Source organism: Sapajus apella, unplaced genomic scaffold (assembly GCF_009761245.1).
Source record: "Sapajus apella isolate SASKATOON/1434 unplaced genomic scaffold, GSC_monkey_1.0 scaffold142, whole genome shotgun sequence".
Classification (NCBI taxonomy): Eukaryota; Metazoa; Chordata; class Mammalia; order Primates; family Cebidae; genus Sapajus; species Sapajus apella.
The window spans coordinates 808864-830939 of record NW_022437082.1 but is presented as its reverse complement, the minus strand read 5'-3'; the positions used below and the strand labels follow the sequence as shown (position 1 = coordinate 830939).

General features: G+C 49.5%; 1 protein-coding gene across 6 annotated transcripts in view; it reads right to left on the bottom strand.

Moving 5' to 3' along the window:
* Nucleotides 1-4178: 4178 nt before the first annotated feature.
* MAMLD1 (mastermind like domain containing 1) overlaps nt 4179-22076 on the bottom strand; it is a 141113-nt gene continuing 123215 nt past the window's right edge. For 4 of the 6 annotated variants that reach the window (XM_032264130.1, XM_032264132.1, XM_032264131.1 and 1 more), the window contains 2 exons: nt 8340-8424; nt 4179-6406 (listed from right to left, as the gene is read on the bottom strand). In XM_032264130.1, the coding sequence (XP_032120021.1) occupies nt 5187-6406; nt 8340-8424 (1305 nt within the window). In that variant the 3' untranslated portion in view covers nt 4179-5186. Of the gene's footprint in view, nt 6407-8339; nt 8425-14736; nt 14981-22076 lie in introns of all 6 variants that reach the window. The other 2 variants (XM_032264134.1, XM_032264135.1) reach the window with 1 other exon arrangement.

The window sequence follows — 22076 nt, the reverse complement described above, 5'->3', positions numbered from 1 at the left end:
CCTCTCTGCCTGGAATATCCTAGCTCTTTGCATGGCTTGCTGCTTTGCATCTTTTAATTGAAGTGCAAATGTCACTCCTTCAGGTACGCCTTTCCCAAATACCCTAGCTGAATAGGACCGCTCCCCAACTTCCTACCAGCCCTATCATACCGGGACTCTCCCTCTTGCTTTCTTTCTCTCTGCCCCCTTTGTGTTTTTTCCATAGACCTTGATACAACTTGTTACTGTTTTATTTGTTGATGTGCTTACATCATTTGTGCCACTGTGATGGTTAGTTTTATGTGTCAACTTGGCTAGGCTATAGCGGCTGTTCATCAATCAAACACTGATCTATGTGTAGCTGTGAAGGGATTTTGTAGCTGTGATTAACAGCTACAATCAGTTGACTTTAACTAAGGAAGATTATCCTGGAGAATAAGGCCAATCAGTTGAAAGGCCTTAAGAACAAAGCTGAGATTTCCCTGAGGAAGAAGAAATTCTGCTTGTGGACTGCAGCATCAGTTCCTGCTTGAGACGTTCCAGGCTGCTTTTCCTGACAGCCCATCCTATGGATTTTTGACTTGCCTGGCCAGGTTTTTCCTCTCTCTTGACCCCCTAAAACCATATATCTCTCCTGTTGGTTTGTTTCTCTGGTGTAATCCTGAGGAATGAACACTCCTCCCTCCCAGTTCACCTTGGGAGAGGTTGGGGATCATGTCTGTCTGTTTCCGCAGCCTGGCATTGAACAACCACACATTAGGAAGCCAGTCATATGTGCTTCTTCAGAACCTCATGTCCATTGCCAGACCTCCCTGGCTTTTGTGGCTGAAGGACAAGTGAGAGATAGTAGCTTATGCATAGACCTTGGCCTTGAGGCCCCCAGGGGGCCGAGACTGCTGTAAGGGAGGAGGGAGCCCCTGAGGTCTCAAACACCTCCCTGGGGATCTGGCACTTTCCCTCGGGGTTGGCCTCAGAGCTGAGGGAGGAGGAATTATCGGGTGGGTTGTAGAGGGAGCATCTCCCCACCTAGCAATCATGTTTTTTTTTTTTTTTTTTCTGCACCTCTTGTAGGGAGTACTTCAGGCCTCCACCTTCCACTCTTCAGGAGCCACAGGCAGCTGAGTGTCTTCTGCAGCACAGTCCTCCTCTCAGGGAAGACCTTGCAGTCAGAAAGAGGGACCTGTGAGGGACCCCAGACAAGTCTGTTGTTGAAGCAGATGAAGGTGAACTCTTCCATGGGGGACACCCAGCAGGCTCCAGGCTCTGTTATTCTTTCTTCAAGGGGCCTAGAGAGCTTCAGCCCATCATGAGACTCAGTCCAGCAGCATTTCCCTACAAAGTGAAAGTTAGGACCCTGACTAGATACACCACGCTGAACTCAGCCAAAATGTCAAGATGCTGAGGTGCTGAGAGGCTGGGATGCTAAGGTGATGGGGTGCTAAGCTGCTGGGGTTTTGTGATACTGGATTACTGAGATGCTGGTATGCTGGGGTGCTAAAGTACTAGGGCACTGGGTTGTTGGGATGCTCGAATGCTGGGATGTTGGGATGCTGAAATGCTGGGGTATTGGGATGCTGAAATGCTGGGGTGTTGGAATGCTGGGATCTTGGGATGCTGGAGTGCTAAGATATGGGGGTGTTGGGGTGCTGGAACACTATGGTGCTGGGGTGCTGGAGTATTGAGATGCTAGGGTAATGGGTTGCTGAGGTGCTGAGATGCTGCTGTGTCGGGGTGCTGAGATGCTACAGTGCTGGGGTGTTGGGATGGTTGGGTGTTGGGATGTTTAAGTGCTGGAGTGTTGGGGTGCTGGAACACTTTGTTGCTGGGGTGTTGGGGTGCTGAGATGCTAAGGTACTGGGTTGCTGAGGTGCTGAGATGCTGCAGTGTGGGGTGCTGAGATGCTGCAATGTGGGGTGCTGGAACACTATGGTGCTGGGGTGCTGGAGTGTTGAGATGCTGTAGTGCTGGAATGCTCAAGTGCTGGGGTGCTGGGTGTTGGGATGCTGAGGTGCTGAGATGCTGGACTGCTGGGGTTCTGGGGCACTGGGCTGCTGGAGTGTTGGGGTGCTGGGATGCTGGAGTGCTGAGAAGCTGGGACAATGGGGTGCTGGAATACTATGTTGCTGGGGTGCTGGGGTACTGAGATGCTAGGGCACTGGGATGGTGAGGTGCTGAGATGCTGCGGTGCTGGGCTGCTGGGCCACAGGCTGTTGAACCCATTTGTTTGCCCGGGGGAAAAATCAGAAGATAGAGAGAGAATGAAGGAGTCTTCATTGAGTGGGAGGAAGTAATGGAAGGAGCAACATCTTGGAGAGAAGCCAGAGAGAATGGACCTCTGGTTGGGAGAGAGGGCCAGGCTGCAGGCCGGAAGGGAAGAAGGATTCCAGCAGAGTGTGGGCTCCTGGTGTCAAGGCGAAACAGGTTTCTGGGAGGAAAGAGTCTGGTACTGCTGAAGGGGCAAGCCGGCTGAGGACTGGGAAGTGTTTGGCTTTATGACCAAGAGAAATTTGGAACTGTGACTAGAGTACTTAGGGGGAAAGAGGCAAGACTGGAGCCAGATTGCTCTGGGTGAGGGCTGAGTGGGCGGGGAAGCAGGGCACTGCCACTCCTTTGAAGGGTGGCAGAGAGCTGAAGTTGGTGCTGGATAGGCTGTGGGATAAGGGGATTATGTGGAAAGCTGCCGGGGGGCACCTGGCAGAAGAGAGGCTGACAGTATGGTGGCAGGACACACACTGCCAGAAGGAACGAGGGTAGGGTCAGGACTGCCGGGGCAGCGAGGCCAACCTGGGGTCAGGTGGCAGGATGCATCTGGGAAGCTGGTCTGCACTGCAGCCCACACTGGCTCCGCCTTGAGGTTCCCTGTGTGGTTGGGGTAGGAAGTTGAATGCTTTTTATCTGTGGGACTCCGAAGGCTGGCAGAGCTGAGCGGGCACAACTGTGATCCATGAGGCACTCAGACAGGCTGAGGTGGCCCCTCTGGGAGTGCTTCGTTTTCCCAGCGGGTAGGTTCTAAGCAGCAGTTGCTGGGCATGTGGGTCCAACACAGAGCCAGAGGAGGGTGAGTGGGCCTCTTGGCACCCCACCCCTACTGCCCCTGAGCTCAGTGACAAAGGGAGACAGCATAGTTGAGCCCAAGTGCCTTGGTGTGGCCCTGAGGGAAAGCTGCAACCTGCCTGCGGCCTGACATGGATGGGACACTTGAGGCAGAGGAACAATAATGGGAGCTGCAGCGAGGCTGGCTCCTGCAGAGGCTTCCTGAGGAGTGCTGCCTGAGATGGGCAGTGAGAACAGAGACAAAGTCGGTGACAAGGAATGAAGGCTCCTTCGTAGGAAGGACATTACGCAGACCTATGAGGATATCTCTCTCAGTAGGAAGCAGGAGAGGCTTGTGTGAGCACTGGCCAAGAGCTGGAGTTTTGGGGTGATGACTCTTTCTACAACCGCTCTGTCCCACCTCTGGCTCCTGGACTGGGGAGGTCTGCCTCCACCCCCATTGGACAATCATTGTCCCTTGTCACAGCTGTTGAGAGTGTTGGCAGGAGGATGTTCTTAGAGCATTTTTAGGCTCTGCGGGACATAACAGGCCTGCTCAGAATGCATCCCTTTCTCAGCTCCTGAAAGCCACTGATCAAATTGGAACATTTGGTACCTTAGGGGTGAGCATATCAACTCTCCCAGCCAGTTAGAGGGATAAATGTGACTGATGGTGCATTCCATTGTGACTACATCTGATCCCAACTATTGCTTCAGCTGCACTCCTATAGCACATGGAGGGAGGCGTGCATCCCAATAGCTACCTCCTCACTTTTGTGGTGGTGTGCTCCATCCGTGAAACCTGGGTACCTGCCTACCATGTCCCTGCCTATGAGGTGTCAGGGTCTGGTCAAAGAAGGGCATGTGTGGTCTTCAGCAAGGGAGACAGGGCAGTGGCACGGAGAGTCTAGACCCTCAGGGCACGTCTCCCTGCCCCTGCTCCCAGTGCAGTTGTCTTTGTGGGCTCCCATCCCCTCTGTTTCATCCTCTGTAAAATGAGGGGCTAAGCCCCAAATAACAGGCTTCTATGCCGTGATGCAAAACTACTGGATCTTTCTGACACACAAGGCATCGAGCAGCCTCTGAAAGAACTGAAGCCACTAGCAGGCTTCCTGACTTGGGTTTGCAGGTACTGAATAGTCTCTTGAAAAATAAAAACATAGAGGCATTTGTCTCCTGGCTGTTTATTACAGAATGAAGAAAAAACACACTGGCTCGAAACAGACGCCAGATTTCAAATGTAGAGCGAAATACGAGGTGGCAATTAAAATGTGATTACACAAAGTCTGGACACTGAGAAAAGTTTATAGGACAGTGGATGTGGGTTTTCTATAACAAACACTTAAATATACATGACGATAATTGCAGATAGAAACCATCAAAGACAAACCCCAAATCAACTATTAATGTTTACAGATGTTCCCCCCCCCAAACCACAGAGCCTTACATCAAAACAAATACTGAAAGGCTTTAAACCAGGAACAACTCGCCTTCACCCCGCGAGGGTGAACACAAGCTGGTCTTTTTCTTTCGGTCTGAATGGTAAAGGGAGGAGGATACTCTAGCTCCTCAAGGTGAATTGCTAAGACAGTGCTTGGCTCACACGCTCTCTCTGCGCCTCTCCCAGATCTGGAGAACTCTCTCAGCCTCCTGGTAAAGTGTCTCTGTGGGGCACTTAACGATAAAACGGCTTCTGCTGTAAATGCTCATTAGGAAAGAGCTAGCGGAGACTGAAAGGTTTGCAAGAGAGATTAAGAATCACACAAGGCAATAGGGTTTTTAGTGAACATAGAAATAAATGGCCAAGTGGTTTTCTATTTGGCATTTGTCAACTTGCACAACAACTCTTGGTCACATCCACATTGCTCATTGCATCAAAACCATAAGCAACTCAGCCACCTAGCTTAACAAGGTATCACTGGAGCAAACAACACAGTCTGCATATTTGTAACAATGTATAATAAACACAAAACAATGCATAGTAAACACAACTCTACTGAAACAAAAGCCGCCGCTTTATTTACAAAGTCACAAACGAAGTATAAATACTTCTGTCATTAATGTTTAGGAAAACCATTTACAAAATTTTCAAATATGTACACATAGCTTGAAAAATCACCAGCTTTCCATTTCGTCACAGGTAGAGAAGGATAAGCATGGGCTGACAATACCACTCAAACCGTAACGGGGGACAACTGCAGGAATGGATCGACACCACTCCCCAGAGAGATGTCAACACGGGGGTGTCGATGGGCATCTTGCTCAGCTTTAAAGGGCCCCAGCGTCTTGGGTGACTTGTCTAGCATTCTGGGCTGTGGCATCTGTGCAGCAGCATGCTGTTCCAAAATGTCATCAATCAGCCTCAAATTGCACACCCAGTCTTCATCTGTGCTCACACTGGAGCCTTTCAAGAGAGCGTCAATGAAATCTACCTCATTGCAGTCAGGTGGCGAAATCAGATCATTTAGTGGGGGTTGGGACTGGGGCAAAAAGTCAGCAGGTGGCAGCTCAAGGAGAGTACCCGTTCTGTTGAACGGACCTGGGAACTGGCGGGCGGCAACGGCAGAAGCAGCAGCAGCGGTGGCAGCAGCAGCCACATAGCTTGGTGGCTCGATGCCCTGTATGGGGCTCAGGGGACTAAAGCTGGCCATACCCTGCTGGAGGAACTTGGTGGTGTTTGCTACAGGCACTGGGCCCCGCACGGGGCTCTGCCTGAGTCTCTGGCTGCCCAGCAGGCTGAAGCTGGGGTTGTTGGCCAGAGCAGCACTCACCTTCTGGCCAGACCTGCTCTCAGAGGCCATCTGATTGGGAGGCACTACTGCCTGCTGCGCTGGGAACGCTGGGGCTACCAGGGGCACTGTCACAGGCGCCTTGGCAAAGATGGAGTTGCTATCAAAATGCTGCTGAACGCTATTATCCACTTGGCTCAGGGGTGGTTTCCCCGAAACTGCTGTGGTCACAGCTGCTGCCGCTGTGACCCATACACAATTGTTGAACACAGTGGGCATTCTTGGCACACTAGGCTGTCTGAGCTGGTGGGGACTCAAGGACTGGGTGCCCAGGGGGCTGGGACAGAACCCAGGCAGGGGCACTTCTGGTGGGGTGGCCTTGGGACTCTGCGTATGCTGGCAGACAGAGCCAAGACTGTCTAGGGGAGTCTGGCCCGAGTGTGAGGGCATGGGAAAATGGGGGCTGGAGGCAAAAATTCCTTGCTGCTTCCCCAGATTTGGTGAGATCACTCCCATGCCCTCGCAGCTCTGGTGCCTGGTAAGTGGGATAATTTCTGGACTCAGATTGTTCTGAAGGAGCCCAGTTCTGGGTGGCATCATGTGCTGGCTAGATGGGGGGCTTGCCTTGGTCCGGCTACACTTGGAGGTGACTTGTTCTTGGACGGCTACATACAAAAAGAGAGAAGTGGGGATCAGTTCCAAAGGCATCCTCGGCTTGGGCTGCGGCCACTGGAGGGGAGCTCCTGGCCCAGCACTGACTTCTTCTTACCTCCCGCCCTTGCCTCTCTACCGAGCCCCTACTCCCCAATTCCTCACAACTCCCCTCATTGCTCTGCCCTCAGCCTGGACTGCAGTTCTTCTGGGAAGCTGCCCAACTCCCTAGGTCTGTGCTCACCAAGAACAGATGACACTGGACTGAAATGCCAGCTGATTTGTCTCTTCAAGAAAAGTGGAAGCTCCCGGAGGCCATGGCCCATGTCTGCTTTTACACTCAGTGCTCTGTATCCAGGGCCTGGCACTGCCCAGCCTTTGACAGATGGTACATATTTTGTAGAAGGAAGGAAGGGGCCAGGTGGGGTGGGCTGGTGGTGGGGGCTAGCTCAGCCTCTTATCTTCTCTACCTGATAGATGTGACATGGGACAGCAAGTGACTGTGGTAAGAGTGAGTGCGGATGGTGCCTTGTTCCCCTCTGTTCTCCCCATAGCCTAGGTGGCCTCTGAGCCCAGGTCTGGGGTTGAGATTACATTTTTTCAACTGAGCCGTAATGGGGTTCCTCTCTGAAGACTGAAATCTAGGAGTTGACATTCTGGACTCCCTGAGTTCTGAAGAGCCTGGGGTTGGAGAGACACCATGCAGAAGATGGAAGGTCGAGTCCCAGGTGCCTAAGGTGGGGAATGCATCTCCCCTCACTGTCATGAGAGTCTACTCTAGCTGATATCTACTGTGGCCAATATCTACAGGCACGTTTTTGGAGTGGACAGTGAGGCATGTAGCAATCACATGGTTTACCTAAGGTCAGGTAGGGGAGACAGTGCAGTCAGGGCACAAGCCCAGTGTGTCTGACCCACAGAAGAGTCCATGCTCATATCTACACCAATGATTCTCTTGCAACTTTTATTATCATGGCATGTGTATGTTTTTCAACTGGGTTACAATCTAGCCTTATAAGGTTAATCTCCTGGAGGCCACCAGCCTTCCTGAAACTTGTCCGTGCTGTCCCTGCAACTGGAGTATGCCCGATGTGGCACTCCAGCCTGGACAAGTGGGACACAGACACCACTGGTATCAGGCCCAAAGACATCTTCCATGAGACTGGAAGAGCAATGGTGTAGAGGTGTCATGGGCTACGATAAAGATGCTGACCACCTGTCTGGGGCAAGCAGCCTCTCCTGTCCCTCAGACAAATTCTGAGTGTTCCCAAGACTACCCTTGGTTTAGTCCCATCTCATCCCACTGGTGCGTAAGGGTTGCTGAATTCCTGACTCCCTGGGTAGCCTGCAAGCTCCATGAAGGAGGAACTATGTCAGGCTTTTTGCTAACTGCTGTATCCCAGGCCAATAAATGTTGATCACATTTATAGCTACCATAGTAGGGTGTGGACCCCTGCTATCTACCTGGGAGCCCCTGACACAAATTTTCTTAAGCAGAGCCTCCCCAACCCCCTTTCCATTCCCTATATGTGACAGGTGGCCCAGGAACCCATCAGAAATGGAAGTTGACTGCAGCAGCGTGGGAATGTGTGTGTGGAAAGAAGGGCAGGATCAGAACCTTGGGGGTGTGGCAGCCCCCAAGTGATTCTAATCCAGATCCTAGGGGGAGTGTCCCTGTCCCATTGAAATAGCTGCTTTAAGGGACCTGACTCAAGGAAATAAGTCTCTTGAATTAAACGGTGATTTTGGAGTCATTTAGACCAGACTTTCAATTGAGATCCTGCTCTTAGAGTTGGATGAACTATTTAATTGATTTTCAGATCTCCTCTCTCTCAATGCTTTCAGAAACACAGACAGTAAGTGCTTACTCTGAAATGAATTCTCACCCCACTTCCACATATGCGCCCTTTGCCCACCCCTTTGGGAACACTGGCCTTAACTGCTTACCTTGAAATTGACTCATCTGTTGTGAGATATATGCATTCTGCCGTTCAGGGGTCATTGCCATAAGACCTGATCTCTGTTTCTCTTGCTAAACAGAAGAGGAAAAAGACAAATTAGATTATAGTTACCAATAAATAATTAGCCTTAGGATCGCTGCATGGGGACCTAGGACTTGGCTTTGGTGTAGCAGAAAGCATGAGTGAACACACCAACACACACTCGCATGCATGCCCCACCCTCTTGAGCAAAATTTCACAGGTATAAATAAAGTAAGATTCTGCACCTGGGTTAAAAACACCAATTGCAACAGCATAGAATGGGGCAGGAGAGACAGAGCTTAATAGCAAGAGCACACAGAAAAAAAAATTAGGCATTTTGGAATATCCATCTGCTCAGGATGGGTCAGCAGTGAGATGCAGTCACCAAAAGAACAAATGTAACATTAGGCTGCATTAATAGAAGCAGAGTATGTAGAAGGAGGGAGGTGACAGTCCTATGCTAACTCTGCCTTGGTCAGACCATACCCACAGGAGTCTGGGCATGCCAGTCGCAGGGAGACCCAGACAGACTGGCTGCATTCGCAGGACGGTGAGCAATGAGAGTGGGGACTGGACTTCAAACTGCCCAGACAAAGAACAGCTGAGCAAGCCAAGGATGCTATGTCTGGGACACAGCATACAATGGGCTATGTAGCTGTGGATGCCCAGCCTCTGCAGGGCTGTCACAGGGAAGAGAACGGAGGCTTTCTCCCGGTGATCCTGGCATTAGTGGCCGGATTATCACATGGTCAGGACACAGTCTCCAACACTTACTGCCAGCCTCCCGCCCTTCTCCTGACTAGCTGCAGCATGGGCAATTGGGAGGAGCTTCCTGTCTCCATCTGAAAGCTGGCTGGGTGGGCAGGGGGAGGAGGAAGCCAAGCTTCAAGGCTGCCGTTTCAGCACTTAGTCCGGGATCGGCTCGAGGAGCAAAGGGGAAGAACATAGCCAGGAAGGAATCAGACCCCCAGGCCCAGAGAAGGCCTGACTCGCTCTGAGACCCTCAGCCAATTGGTGTCGGACCCAGGTCTGACTCCCAGTCCAGTGCTTGAAGCCTCACCCCGCATAGTGAGGGGAGCCCAGCCATCTCTACTCAACTGCTGCCATCTCTGTCCCCTTCTCAACCACCAAGGCAGCTCTGTCTGGGAGCACACGCTCCAAGTCCACTTTCTGGTCTGCGTCCCCCCAGATGCCAGAGGACTTGATTCTACAACATGGGCTGCCCATGCAGTGCCTGCTTTTCCAGCAAAGGGCTTCTGGGTACCCTTCTCTGAGCTCAGTGGGGTGGCGGGAGTGGGGCAGGGTAGAGACCCAGTGCTTGGGACTGTGCCCGGCTCTCAGTCCTGGCAGCAGTTCCTGGCCTTGGTTCCTGCCAAGGCAAAGAGGACAAACACATGGCACCGGGAAGACTGCACCAGAAGCGATTCCACCAGACTGGGGTTTGCTTTTCCATCCCGCCCTTAGCCTGCTTCCTGTCCTGGTCCCTGCCTCCCCCTCCACTGGAGCTGCCGTGTTGGCCGTGAGGGGTGTTTCTCTGCTGTCTTATGGAGCTGCCCTCTCCCTGCTGAAGCATTGGCAAGGTGGCAGGGGGTGGGGGTGGGGTGGGATCTGCTTTTTCCAGCTGTCATTATACTGAGTGTGTCTCACTCATTATTTCATGTAATCTAGCAACACCCCATGTGGACACTGAGGAGCACGGGGGTCACATGACCACTGGCCAAGGCCACACCGTCGGATCTGCCTTGTGACGGCCAGGGTTGGCGACCGTTTTTGAAGGCAGTCCTTTCGTTTTGGCTCTTCTCCTTGCACCAGCCCCAGGACATCAGGGCAGAAGATCTACAGTCCCCAGCTTACGGCTGTGACAGCAGAGGCTTAGACAGCTTAAATGACTTGCCCAAGGTAACACGGCTAAGACGTGCAGTGTCTCCTAACTGCAGGCCAGGTGCTTCTGCTGCTTCTGGGGACAGATTCCTGCCTGGCTGGCTAGTTCTAAACGGTCCCTAACTCCATCCCCACTGGTTGTTGCATTAGTTCCATCAAATAACACAATTGTACAGAGGTAGGGGTCAGGGGGCAGGGGCAGATGGAGGCTGGAGAGTGTGATCAAGGAAACAGCAGGGGAAGTGCGGTAAAGTCCAAACGGACGGACCGGACCGAAAGAGAAAGCCAAGCCTGGGGGTGTGCCAGACCCCCGCGGCAGGGCAGGCTTCAGCGGGTGCTGGGGCGTCTTCATTCCAGGAAGCACACATTCCAGAGAACCCCAGAGTCTAATGGAGAAGCTGGCCAGCGTGTCACTACAGAAACTGCCAAGGCTGCACAAGGCTGCTGACTCCCAGCCCAGGTACCGGTTGCCTGCTCTGCAGGACCTTCAAGTCTGAGGTGCCACTAGCAAGCGAGGGCCCTCCATGGGCTCTTCACCTTACGGTGGTATCCTGGGACACCACCAGTCATTCTGCTCCTACCCTGGTTCTGTTGTCCCAGGCAGAAGGAGCCAGAGCGTTCTCTCCAGGACTCCCGAGGAGGCTGCTTCCTTTGTTTTGCAGATGGAGGCTCCCATCCTTTGTTCTGAATCAATGTGCTCCAAAGATAAGCCCCAAGAAAACAGTTTTGCCTTTTGACACTGACAATTAGAATCGTTGGAAAATGGAGCAAACAGGAAATGACAAATGGTTTCAGTGATCAGGAGGAAACCGGCCTGAAAGTTGCTGCTTAGTGACTGGGCCACTCGCTTTCTGCTCTCTTAGGAAGGACGGCCCAGGCTGTGTGGCCTTTTACAAACAAAGTTATGAAAGGGGCCATCACATTTTCTAGGGCTGCAATTGTTGTAGCACTAGGTCCTATTGTGCTACGTGACACTGACAAGTAGCACTGAGTTCTGTGCCAGCACAGGTGTGCTTTTCTCATGGTAACCCCCAGACAACTAAGACCTGGCTCTTCCTCTGACACACCCCATCCCAGACCCACCCCCAGACAAGGGACCACATTCAAAGACAGTCTCAGCAAAGATGGCAACCTCAGAAGTCCTGGGGCTGCCTTTCTGGAAGCTTCAGGCTGATGCCAGGAAGCTGTAAAGCCCCCACCTGTCTCTGGGAGTTGTGTGCTGGGCAGGAGACAGGGGAAAAAGCCCAAAGCCCACTGCTGCCCACTGGCACAACTGAGCCCGTGCCTGGTGCTGCACCAGCTTCTCTCACCAGCCACCACATGCTAATGTCCCCTGCTTACCCGGGCGCAATCACCTGGGTGCTACTTTGTCACTGCTACACGGGAAGAATGATCTCGTTACCAACTTGACCACTTAAGTGGGCAAAAGGGGAAAGGCAGAGGGCAAGTGCTCACAAAATGTGCCTGGATTTCAGCTGAATTCGGGCTGAAGTTCCTTGCCCCAGGATCCTGGGCATCCTGGACAAGAATTCAAATGACATAGCTTCTAGGGGATGGTAGTGGATAGATCCAAAGCCTTGCTTTATAAAGGATGTGGAGGAAGGAAGGAAGGGAGGGAGGGAGGGGGAGAGGGAGAGAGAAGAAAGAAGAAAGAAGAGGAAGAGGAGGAGAAGGAAAGGGAGGGGAGGGGAGAGGAGGAAAGAGAAGGAGAGGGAGGATAGAAGAGGGGCAGGAGGGGAGAGATTATCTACCCTCCATGCTGGGAAACTCCTGTCTCCTTTCCCATGAGTGCCCCCACATAGAGCCAGCCTGCCATACAGCAGAAGGTGCTCAGCTATCTGTCCCAAAGGTTGAGCACTAGTGTAGGTTTGTTAATTACTCCACAAAGAAAAGCACCTTCTTTCGTACTTTTTGGAAGCCAGAATTAGAAACAACTCATTCACCCTTCTGACTTCCTTTGGAATGACAGGAAGACAGTATACTGCATGGGGCCACCATACATTCAAGGCCTGAGCTCTGGGGACCCCCAGCCCCATATGGGTGGAACCCTCTGAGACCGTGGGCACTGACTGCCCATGGCCCATTGATAGTGACAATGTAGACACTGCTACCTGAAGCCTAGTTGGAGGTTGAATGGATGCTCTTAGGAAAAACATTCCCTTCAGTCATCCTTCAGAAACTACAAGGGCTTCCTAAAATCAATGACAGGCAAGCTTTGATTGTTTCCTAAGTTCCTCCTAACTCTCAGAGCCTGTGACTCAGTTTCTCAGAATGCCTGCAGAGAGGCAGGACCATCGGGAGTAATAAGCGCGAATTGGGACGCTTCTCCCAGTGGATGCCAAGATCTGGGCTGGAACCCACTGAACACCCGCCCTTTTGCATTGCCTTGGCTCAATGCCTTTCCCTGCCCAGAATGCAACCAGAGGGATACAGGCCCCAGTAACTCTGGGGCCCCTGAACCTACCTTCCCAAGACTCTGACGGGAAGGTATTGCTTACATGACAGTCCAGCAAATTCCTCTGTCACTCAGCTGACAAACATTGATCATGGGTCAGGCTCTATGCCAGGCATGGGGATAACACCATGTGTCTCTACTCTTTCGGACACAAGTAAACCAATCAAAGCAGATCATGTTCTAATGACCACCCAGTAGGGTGAAGGGATGGAAGGTGGGCAGGTGCTGGCAGAAACCTCAGGTCAAGACATGGGACCCCAACAGGGAACTGGAAACTGCCACACCATTTTCTATGTTAGGGGTCTTTCCTTGTCCTTCTGGAGACCTCTCCCATGGTAATAGTGCTGCCCTTAGGTTTGAACTGGTCTGAAGCTGTCACTGGGGGTTGGGGGCTTCACAAAATAAATGCCATTGAAAGCAAATGGTAGAGATCTGCATAAGAAATGCTTTTTACCCTCTGTTTTCTGTCTTTCCACATGACCTGTGACTGCTGCAAACTCTATTCTGACTTCTCCTCAGTCTTGGCGGGTCTGGGAAGAACTCGGTTTAGATGCAGGGAATGATCCTGGGCAAAGGAAACAAATGTCCTTCCAGCTTGTCCTTCTTCTTCCCCTGTGGTGCCTGCATCCTGTGTCCTGCACTGACTCACAGGCTGGGCTGACAAGGTGGCTGTGCTGAGGGAGCATTTAGTGAATGCCAGGCCTGACCCTCAGAGTTTCTCAGGTGGGGCCAATTTCCACGTTTCTTAGAGAAGGTATTGGACCACAAGTCTGCTCTGCCCCTTCACTGCTGGTTGAAAGACGCTGGCTTGAGAAGATAGAGAATAGGTGAAGGATGAGAATTCTCAAGACAAGCTAGCTGAGGTCCTCTCATTTGTGGCTTCTAAGGACAGGGAAAGGCAGAGTAGACCAGGGTGGAAACAGCGACATCCTGAGGGGATGATGTCTGTTGTGCTAAATTCTGTTTCCCTGGCAGCTTTGTGCTGGATACGATTTTTTTGGTTTCAGCTGACGAGTGAACAGCTGAGGAGCTCTGTGACTCTGAGAGAGAGAGAAATCAATAGTCCTTGAACGGAAAGCACGGCTTGTTCTTCCAGGCCAGGGCAGGCAGGATAAAGAGAACAAGGCTGTAAATACCAAAGCTGAATTTCCATTCAAGGCCAGAATCCTGGGAGGCCCTTTCAGCTTAATGACCATCTTCTGATCACTATCACTTAGCAAATGTTCGTGTCTCCAGTTTTCTTTGCAGATAGAGCACACATTCTGTGCACAGTGATATTTTATGCACCAGATGGAATTCTCTGGAAAGGCCCCTCTGGCTGGTGTCCATTCACTTGCTCTCATGACCACTAATTCGACTCTGGGGGCAAGTCAAGCCATTCTTTCTAGACTCTAGAATCTAGAGGATGATCCCAACTCACAGCCCTCTTGGACAAGCTTGGTTTGGATTCCTTCTGCCTGTACTCCCCAGACTGCCAGTCCTCCAGTAGGGTCATCCAACTTCCTGCTTCTAGAGTGTGGGAGTCCTGGGCGGGGTGTGGAATCCACAGCAGTCGGCTCGCAGGAGAGGCAGTTCCCAAGCACCCACTAGGTGCCAAGGAGGCAGGTATCAGGTGCAGGGCTTCGGAGGTGCAGAAGTACAGCCCCCGTCCCCTTCAGGTTCCCAGTCTGGCCGCAGGGACAGACAGGCAGGTATGGAAACAGGGTACTGGAAGGCGTATAGCAGAGGGAGAGAGCAAGTGCACCCTGGACAATCCCCCACTCATTTCCCTGGAGATGGGGCTGAGGCACCTGGAGCGCTCTGCTTGCTCAGGTTGTCCCTTTGCCAAAGAATGCCAGGGAGAAAGTAGAGAACAAGCAGGCCCAGGAAGCACTAGAAATCCCTCATGGGTGGACTGAGCTTTACCTTTGGAGCTGTCACCTCCTGTGTTCCTCCCAACAACCCTGTGAGGCAGGCGGCAGGCTGAGCAGGGGACTGTGCCCCGTTGACAGATGAGGAAAGCGAGGCTCAGGGGGAAGTGACTTACCTGCAGCGTCGCAGCTAGGCAGTAGTGGAGCGGGCACCTGCCTCCAGGCCTTCGGATCCCAGCTGCCCCAGGGCGCTGCCTCTGAGGTGCTGTACGAGGAGGTGACTCGGGCCAGCTCATGAGCAAACGAGCTGCCGGGCAGGAAGGACTCGCTCCCCAGGGCCTGGCAGGATGGGGGCTGTCGCCCGAGGCTGACCTTGGGGGGCCTGGCTTCCCCAAGCTTGCAGGCTTTGTCTACATGAGTCTACAACAACCGATTGAACAACCCATCAGCTGCTTGGCCACAAAACGGTTCCGACTGATCTTGTCAACTGCCCTGACTGCCTAGCTGAGTGGTTTGGGTGTTGTGCTTATACCCACCAACTGGTTTGGTGAAACAAAATCAAATAGCTTTGTAATCTTAGCTTGTCTTGGGTCACAGACTCCTTTGAGAACCAGTTACAAGCTATGGTTTCTCTCCACAGAAAAAGCACTTGTGGTGTCTCCCCCTTTCCAGCCCATCAACATTTTACATCTAATTTTTGGGTTTTTTCTGGACCACTTAATACCCATCCATGGATCTCATGTGACGACTCCCCTGACTTGCACAATCACTGTCTTGTTGAAAATGGGAATAAAGCTAAGTCAGATAGCTGATTCATCAGCAATGACTTTGACTAAGCCTGATCCCACCCACCCCACCCCACTGACCACCCCCGCTCAATGGAGCACACAACTCTAAACTGGTTTGTAGGTATGTGTGTATAAACACGCTGAGGAATCTGCAAAACCAAATGGTGAGTGCAAAACCAAACAGTCACGAGTAAATCTCATAACAACATATGCTGAGCTGCAGCCCCACTAGGACCCCAGGATTTTAGGACTTGTGTATGTGTGGAGCCTCCCCTTTCCATCATGCTTTAGAAGACAGGGATTTCACAAGAATTGAACATATTGAACACATAACCCATTTTTTTCAGCCAAAAGCAATTAAAATAACCTCACACTTGATATCCATGTCAGCAAAAGCTGGAAAACGCAAATGGGCAGCTGCTAACAGCTCTGGCACCCTGACGAGCACACCAAGTGCTTAGCAACAGTGGTGTCCAAAGGACCAGGTGGAAGCCTGCCTTGATGAGAAGCAGCACCGCTCCTCTCCTGCTTTAATACCTGAGCTGTGAGCGATCATCTATGTCCACTAGCAAACATCCCAGTGGAGAAAACACTCCTACCCGAAATCTAAGCTACATAGTTGGAATCACTTCAATTTATTGCAATAAACACCTACTAAACACCTATTGTGGGCAAGTCTTTGCAATGGATAATAGTTCAGTAGATATTTTGATGTATTATTTGAAATAACAATAAAAATTGCCACCGATGAATTTATTGAGCATTTGCTGTGCTTTAGGCACTAACCCAAGTTCTTTACATATTTGGTCTCATTCACTGTTTAAACAGCCATCTAAGAGAAAGGGATTATGATTTTACAAATGAGGCCACTAAGGCCCAGAGAGGTTAACTAAGTTGCCCAAAATCATACAGCCCATTAGCAGCAGAGCAGGATGCAAACCCAGTCTAGCCTTGTTCCCAAGTCCACATGTCATTTGCATTGGTATGGATGTGTGCATGTGTTTAGTCATCAGCAAGTTACATGACAAGCAAGTTTTGAAACGTAGAAACTTAAAATGGGCCATTAAGAAAAGTACAATTAACTCAAAGCCCCAGAAAAGTACTATCCCTCCTCTTGGCTCACCCATGTCGAAGGTAGTGTCATTGTTGTTGACGTTCATATGTTAAGCCTCTGCAGATAATAATAGTAAATTCCAGGACAGTGGTCCAGGGTAAATGTTGAAGAAGAATTTGTTTAAATCAATATCCAACAATCAATCAAAACACACCTAAATGCTAACATCCTAGTAAGATATTTTATGCAAAGTTGAGGCAACATCAGTAGTATTTTTTTAAAAAGTTTGGGCTCCTTTTAGTACAATTTAAGCTAAAATATAAGGTGATGTTTCACATGCAAACAAGCAGGGCTTATTTTCTCATTCTTACTACTGCCATAGTTCTTCTAGCTAATAAAAATAGCTTTTAAACAAAAAAAAAAAAAAAAAAAAGAAAAGTACAGGCAAGGTTTTCCAAGGGGAGGTGTGGATCTCCGGACAAATTTTTAAGAACAAATTATAAATACTTAAAAATGGGAATAAGAAAACAACCTAACTACCTGAACAGTTTTAGGGATGACTCATGCCTACCCTCTAAAACTCAAACAAAAACAACAAAGTCAAGAAAACCCACGAAATCTTAGCAAGCAAATTCTATGTACTTGTGAAAAGGATTTCTTTACCATTCTAATGGGATTTATACCAACCAGAGAGAGCTCAGTGCCCCTCTTGTGGGCTGGTTCGTGAGTACAGAGCTGAGCTCACCAGCCATCCACAGCTTCATGTTGCCAAGCTCCAGTGTGTCCTTGGAGGAAGGCTATCTGGGACATGAGCAGAGACGTTCCATTTTACAGTGGACAATTCTTTCTGCCTGCCTATCTAGCTCCCTGATAACTGTAAACACATTTCATAACCACATTGGAGTTTTCAAGACCTCAATATGCAAATATTACTCAGGTTCTGATTACTTGTCCGCTCCATGACAACACACTCTAAAAGCAATGAATGGAGATTATTTGTAGAGAACTGAAGCGTTTTAAGCTTTTGCTCAGGAATCCCTGGTAGCTTCATGTGACTTGCAGAATATTAGTGATGGGTCAAGAAGCAGGACCCCCCATCAGCATTAACATACGCTTCCAGTGCCTAAGTAGTCCATCAGGCAGAAAAAACTGCAGATGGCACATGGAAATGACCAGCGGCGGAAGATACCCCAACAGCGTGGGCAGTTCTATTTCAGCAGCAATCAAGAGGGGGCCTGGAGCCACTCAATCAAGTGGAGCAGGATGGGAGCAAGCACTGTGCAGACCAATGCAATCCCCAGTTAAAACAAAATAAATAAAAGAGATGAAATTCAGTCTCTTGACTGACTGAATGGGAGCTTTATAGCTGATGCTTGTGTCTTTTCTCCATTTTATTTAATTAGGAAAAGAAGCTGCTTATCACACACTCTAAGTGTGAGTTATGACCTCCAAAGAGAAGGTTGTTAGGAACCTTTCAACTTCTAGAAGTTTCTAAACATAAGGCAAATCCATCTCTATCTTTGGGATCACTGCACATCTCAGAAATGCAAATAAATCAGTAATTGTTGGGCATAATTACTAGCTCGTGGACTGACAAATTGTACATGATTTCAAATCTCATAGAAGTAAGCCATGGGACAGATAGAATCTGATAGTGGTGCCCCATTTCCTGGAGGTCACACCTACTCATCTTCCTGGACCTGGGGCTTCTCATGATTGTCAGAGAGCTTGCTGGAACCAGGTCAGCCCAGTTTCCCTTCCCCTGAAAAACCCTCCAATGACTCTCACCAGACCAGAGATGCAAGTGGAAGCACATCCACCCTCTCAGAAGCCAGGTTTTGCATTTCCTAATGTCACGTACCTCCAGTCATGCCAATCTCCCTGGAGCTCTCCAGACAGGCTGCCATGTGTGTTTGGTCCTCTGTGCTTGTGCTCCTCGGTTTGCCAAGCCTGGTCTGCCCTTTCTCCATGATTGTACTCTGAGAATTCTGTGTGTCTTTCAAGATGTAGCTCCTCCACCCTGGAAATTCTGCCTCTCGTTTCAGGTCCAGCTCCTGTGACTGAATACCCTTGGCTGACTGAACATTCTTGCTGGCCCAAGTCTTAATCCTCTCTAAATCTCTCTGGTGCCCAGACAGTATCCAGCCTGGGCAAAGGGCTCAGCAAATACTTGCAAAATTCAATAAACTTTACTATGTTGTTAGCTTGGCATGATGTTCCAGGCATTTGTGAGATTATAATCTAGCGAGCATTGGGCTAGTCTTTTTTTTTTTGAGATGAACGTCAATGATAAACTGAGCCTTTACTCTCATTTTAGCACATCTACTCATCTCTTTTCAATGCTGGTGGGTTTATAAAACCCATCAGTAGAACAGAGAGTGATCATAATCATATGGTGAAAATAACATCAGCTAACACATTAACTGAGCATGCTTTAGTGTGCTGGCACTGAACTGTGTGCACACATGAATTTGAGATGTTGTTCCTGGCTAATAAGATGAGGAAGTGGAGATGGGCTTATGCAGGTCACACAATGGCAACGTGGGGTACAGAAAGAAACCAAGCTAGAAACCAAGCAACCCCTGGGTTTGGAAATGCATGGGCTCCTTCTCTGCACATAGCAAGGAGCAGTCAGGTGCTTCTCCTTCTTTCATTCTGAAATAACTCTGCATTGTTGGCTATTCTGTGACACTGCTATTCTGTAGCTCAAATGGCTCTGGTGCAAGGAGCTCAGATTATGACTAATCCCCACAAATATTAAGCTGCTTTGCAAGAAGTGGATGACTGCTTTGGCTTTATAAATTATTGACTAGATTGGATATTGGTCCAATCTTCACTCTGGTGGCTCAGAAGAAGGCATATGCACATTTGCAAGGTTATGGTAGTGCACTGTAATTCCATTGGCTTCTGAGAGCTTGTAGGGCTCTTGACTTAATCATTCTGGAATTCAGGTAATGGATCCCCAACACTGTTTTTTCTTTTTCTGGTCTTTACTAACCAAGTGACAGAAGTGAGCAGAGAGAACCCAAGAAAGCTAACTAGAGACTTGATGAGTGTGCCAATGACTCTCAGAGTCCAAGGTCCTCTGTGACTGCACTGACTTCAGAAGCCAACTTAGTTGTTCAAGTCACTTGTGAGGTTACTATACCCAAAATCCAGGTTCTTCCACAGCTCTGCCTTCACCTCTTTGGGCTATCTGGCTTCTGGCCAACATGGTGAAACCCCGTCTCTACTAAAAATGCAACAAGTTAGCTGGGTGTGGTGGTATGTGCCTGTAGTCCCAGCTATTTGGGAGTCTGAGGCACTAGAATCGCTTGAACCCAGGAGGCGGAGGTTGCAATGAGCCAAGATTATGCCACTACACTTAGGTAGTGCCAATCCCACCCATTTGGTGGATCTGTTCTGTAAATCTGCATTTCGTAAAAGTTTTCTTGGAGCAGGGTACCCCCTAAGCTTGGAAGAGTTTAGGGTTTTCTGCAGTTTTCCCTCCACAAATGTATATAATTTAACTTTAACATTTCAAAATATAAGTGTTTAGGGCTGATTAAAATTGACTGGGTCCAAAATCAAGTTCACCTCATCACTTAAATTCTCAGATTTGAAATTTAATCACAAAATAAAGTTCAACTGATAAATTGCTACTTTGACAAGGGGAAAAATAACCCAATAACAGAAAAAGGTAGAACCCATAATATATAAAGAAATGAAGGAATTACTGTCCCCTGGGCAGTTACCTCACTGTGGCATATTCCTGTGGATATCCCATAGTACTTGGCATAGAGTGAATCAGCAGTACTCTTCCCACTTCTGACATTGAGGCTGTGGGACATTTTCACAGTGACCAAGGCTGTGCCCATTGTCAGCAATGCTGGGTTGTGAGGTTGGTGGGCCACTGGGCATCGTGCTACTTGGGGGAGCATCAGGGGCTGGGTAAAAGGGGAAAGGCATCAAGGCTCTCCAGAGTCTAGCATTTCAGTAGCCAACAGAGGCCTGTGGCAACTGTTGTCCTGACAGTTTCTGGAAGGTTTGTATTTTCTCATCATGATGATAATGACAGTGATGATGACATTGTGCCAGGCACTGAGTGAAACACTGTAAATGTTGACTAAGTGAAACATTCAATACCCATGGCAAGCCTGAAAGATGGGTACTATTATGATCACCACTTGATAGGTGGGGAAAATAAGGTTCAGAAAAGCAAAGTAACTTGCTCAAAGTCACACCATATGTAACTGGCAGAGCTGGATGCTGAATCTGGGGTGGACTTATGTGAAAATCCAGGCTCTTAACCACAAATACTGCAAGTGATTCAATATGAAGCAATATTCAAAGCATAACCCTCACCCCAACCCCCACCTCCCCTCCCAGCCTCAAATTCCCTCAGTACCTCCTTGATGGGTACAGTCAGCACTGCTGATAGGCTCTGGGCTTCCAAGGGAGCCATCCAACTAACCGTCATGTAAGGGCAACCGAGGAAGGGAGCGGCAGGATTTCCTTTGGAGACTTCCGGATTGACACAGCAGATTTAATGCATGCATCTAAATTCTCTCCCTCCCAGAGCCTCATTAAAACTATAGTAAGAGTTGATGTTTTGTTTCATTTTTAAAGACAAAGTCCCACCAGAATAGGGAGAACAGGAGAGGAGATAACAGCATTATAATTTATGAAGGTAAAATGTACATAGACCAGGATTAACCGACTACACAGCACCAAGGAAGCGGAATCACAGGACAAGAGACGAGAAAACTGGAAAGGAATGTGGTCTATATGGCAGAATCTTCCCCCAGCTCAGAAACAGGAGCTCTAGGTTATCTCTAACCTGGGAGGTAAAGTGGAATTGGGGGACATGACCAGTGTAATGGGGTTGGGCTGAAAACTGGTTAAGGAGCAGGTAGATCTCTGAATCCCCTCTCCGACTCTGTGTCCCCAGGCATCTGCCTGTCCCTGGAAGAGGTATGGCTTGACCCTTGTCTGGTGAATTTCCTGCTCTGCTTTCCTGGTTACTGCTGGCCAGATCAGCAGAGGCCACTCACTTCACCCCACAGGGATGTTCTGTGTTGTCCTACATCTGGGAACTGAAGGTACTGGAGGCAGGCTGCAGTGAGCTTGAAAGTAAAACACAGAGGGCAGTCCAATCTCTTTAGCCATATTTCTTCTGCATATCCACTACCATGTGCATAACTCTGCCCGTGTCCTGATGGTGGTGGGCTCTACACACACATTCCCAGAAAGCTGAAGGCAGATAATGACAGGGGCAGGTCAGCTTCTCTTCTTCTGAAAGCCTTCATACTAATGGCCTGGGACTCTTTCCTTAAATGCCTAGATTGTGCTTGCCACTAAGGTGTTGTTTTTTTTTTAAATTTTTTATTTTTTTAGATGGAGTTTTACTCTGCTGACCAGGCTGGAGTGCAGTGGCATGATCTTGGCTCACCACAACCTCCACCTCCTGGGTTCTAGGGATTCTCCTGCCTCAGCCTCCTGAGTAGCTGGGATTACAGGTGCATGCCACTACACCCAGCTAATTTTGTATTTTTAGTAGAGATAGGATTTCACCATGTTGGCCAGGCTGGTCTCAAACTCCTGACCTCAGGTGATCTGAACACCTCGGCCTCCCAAAGTGCTGAGATTACAGGTGTGAACCACAACACCCGGCCAAGGCTTTGGTTTGTTTGTT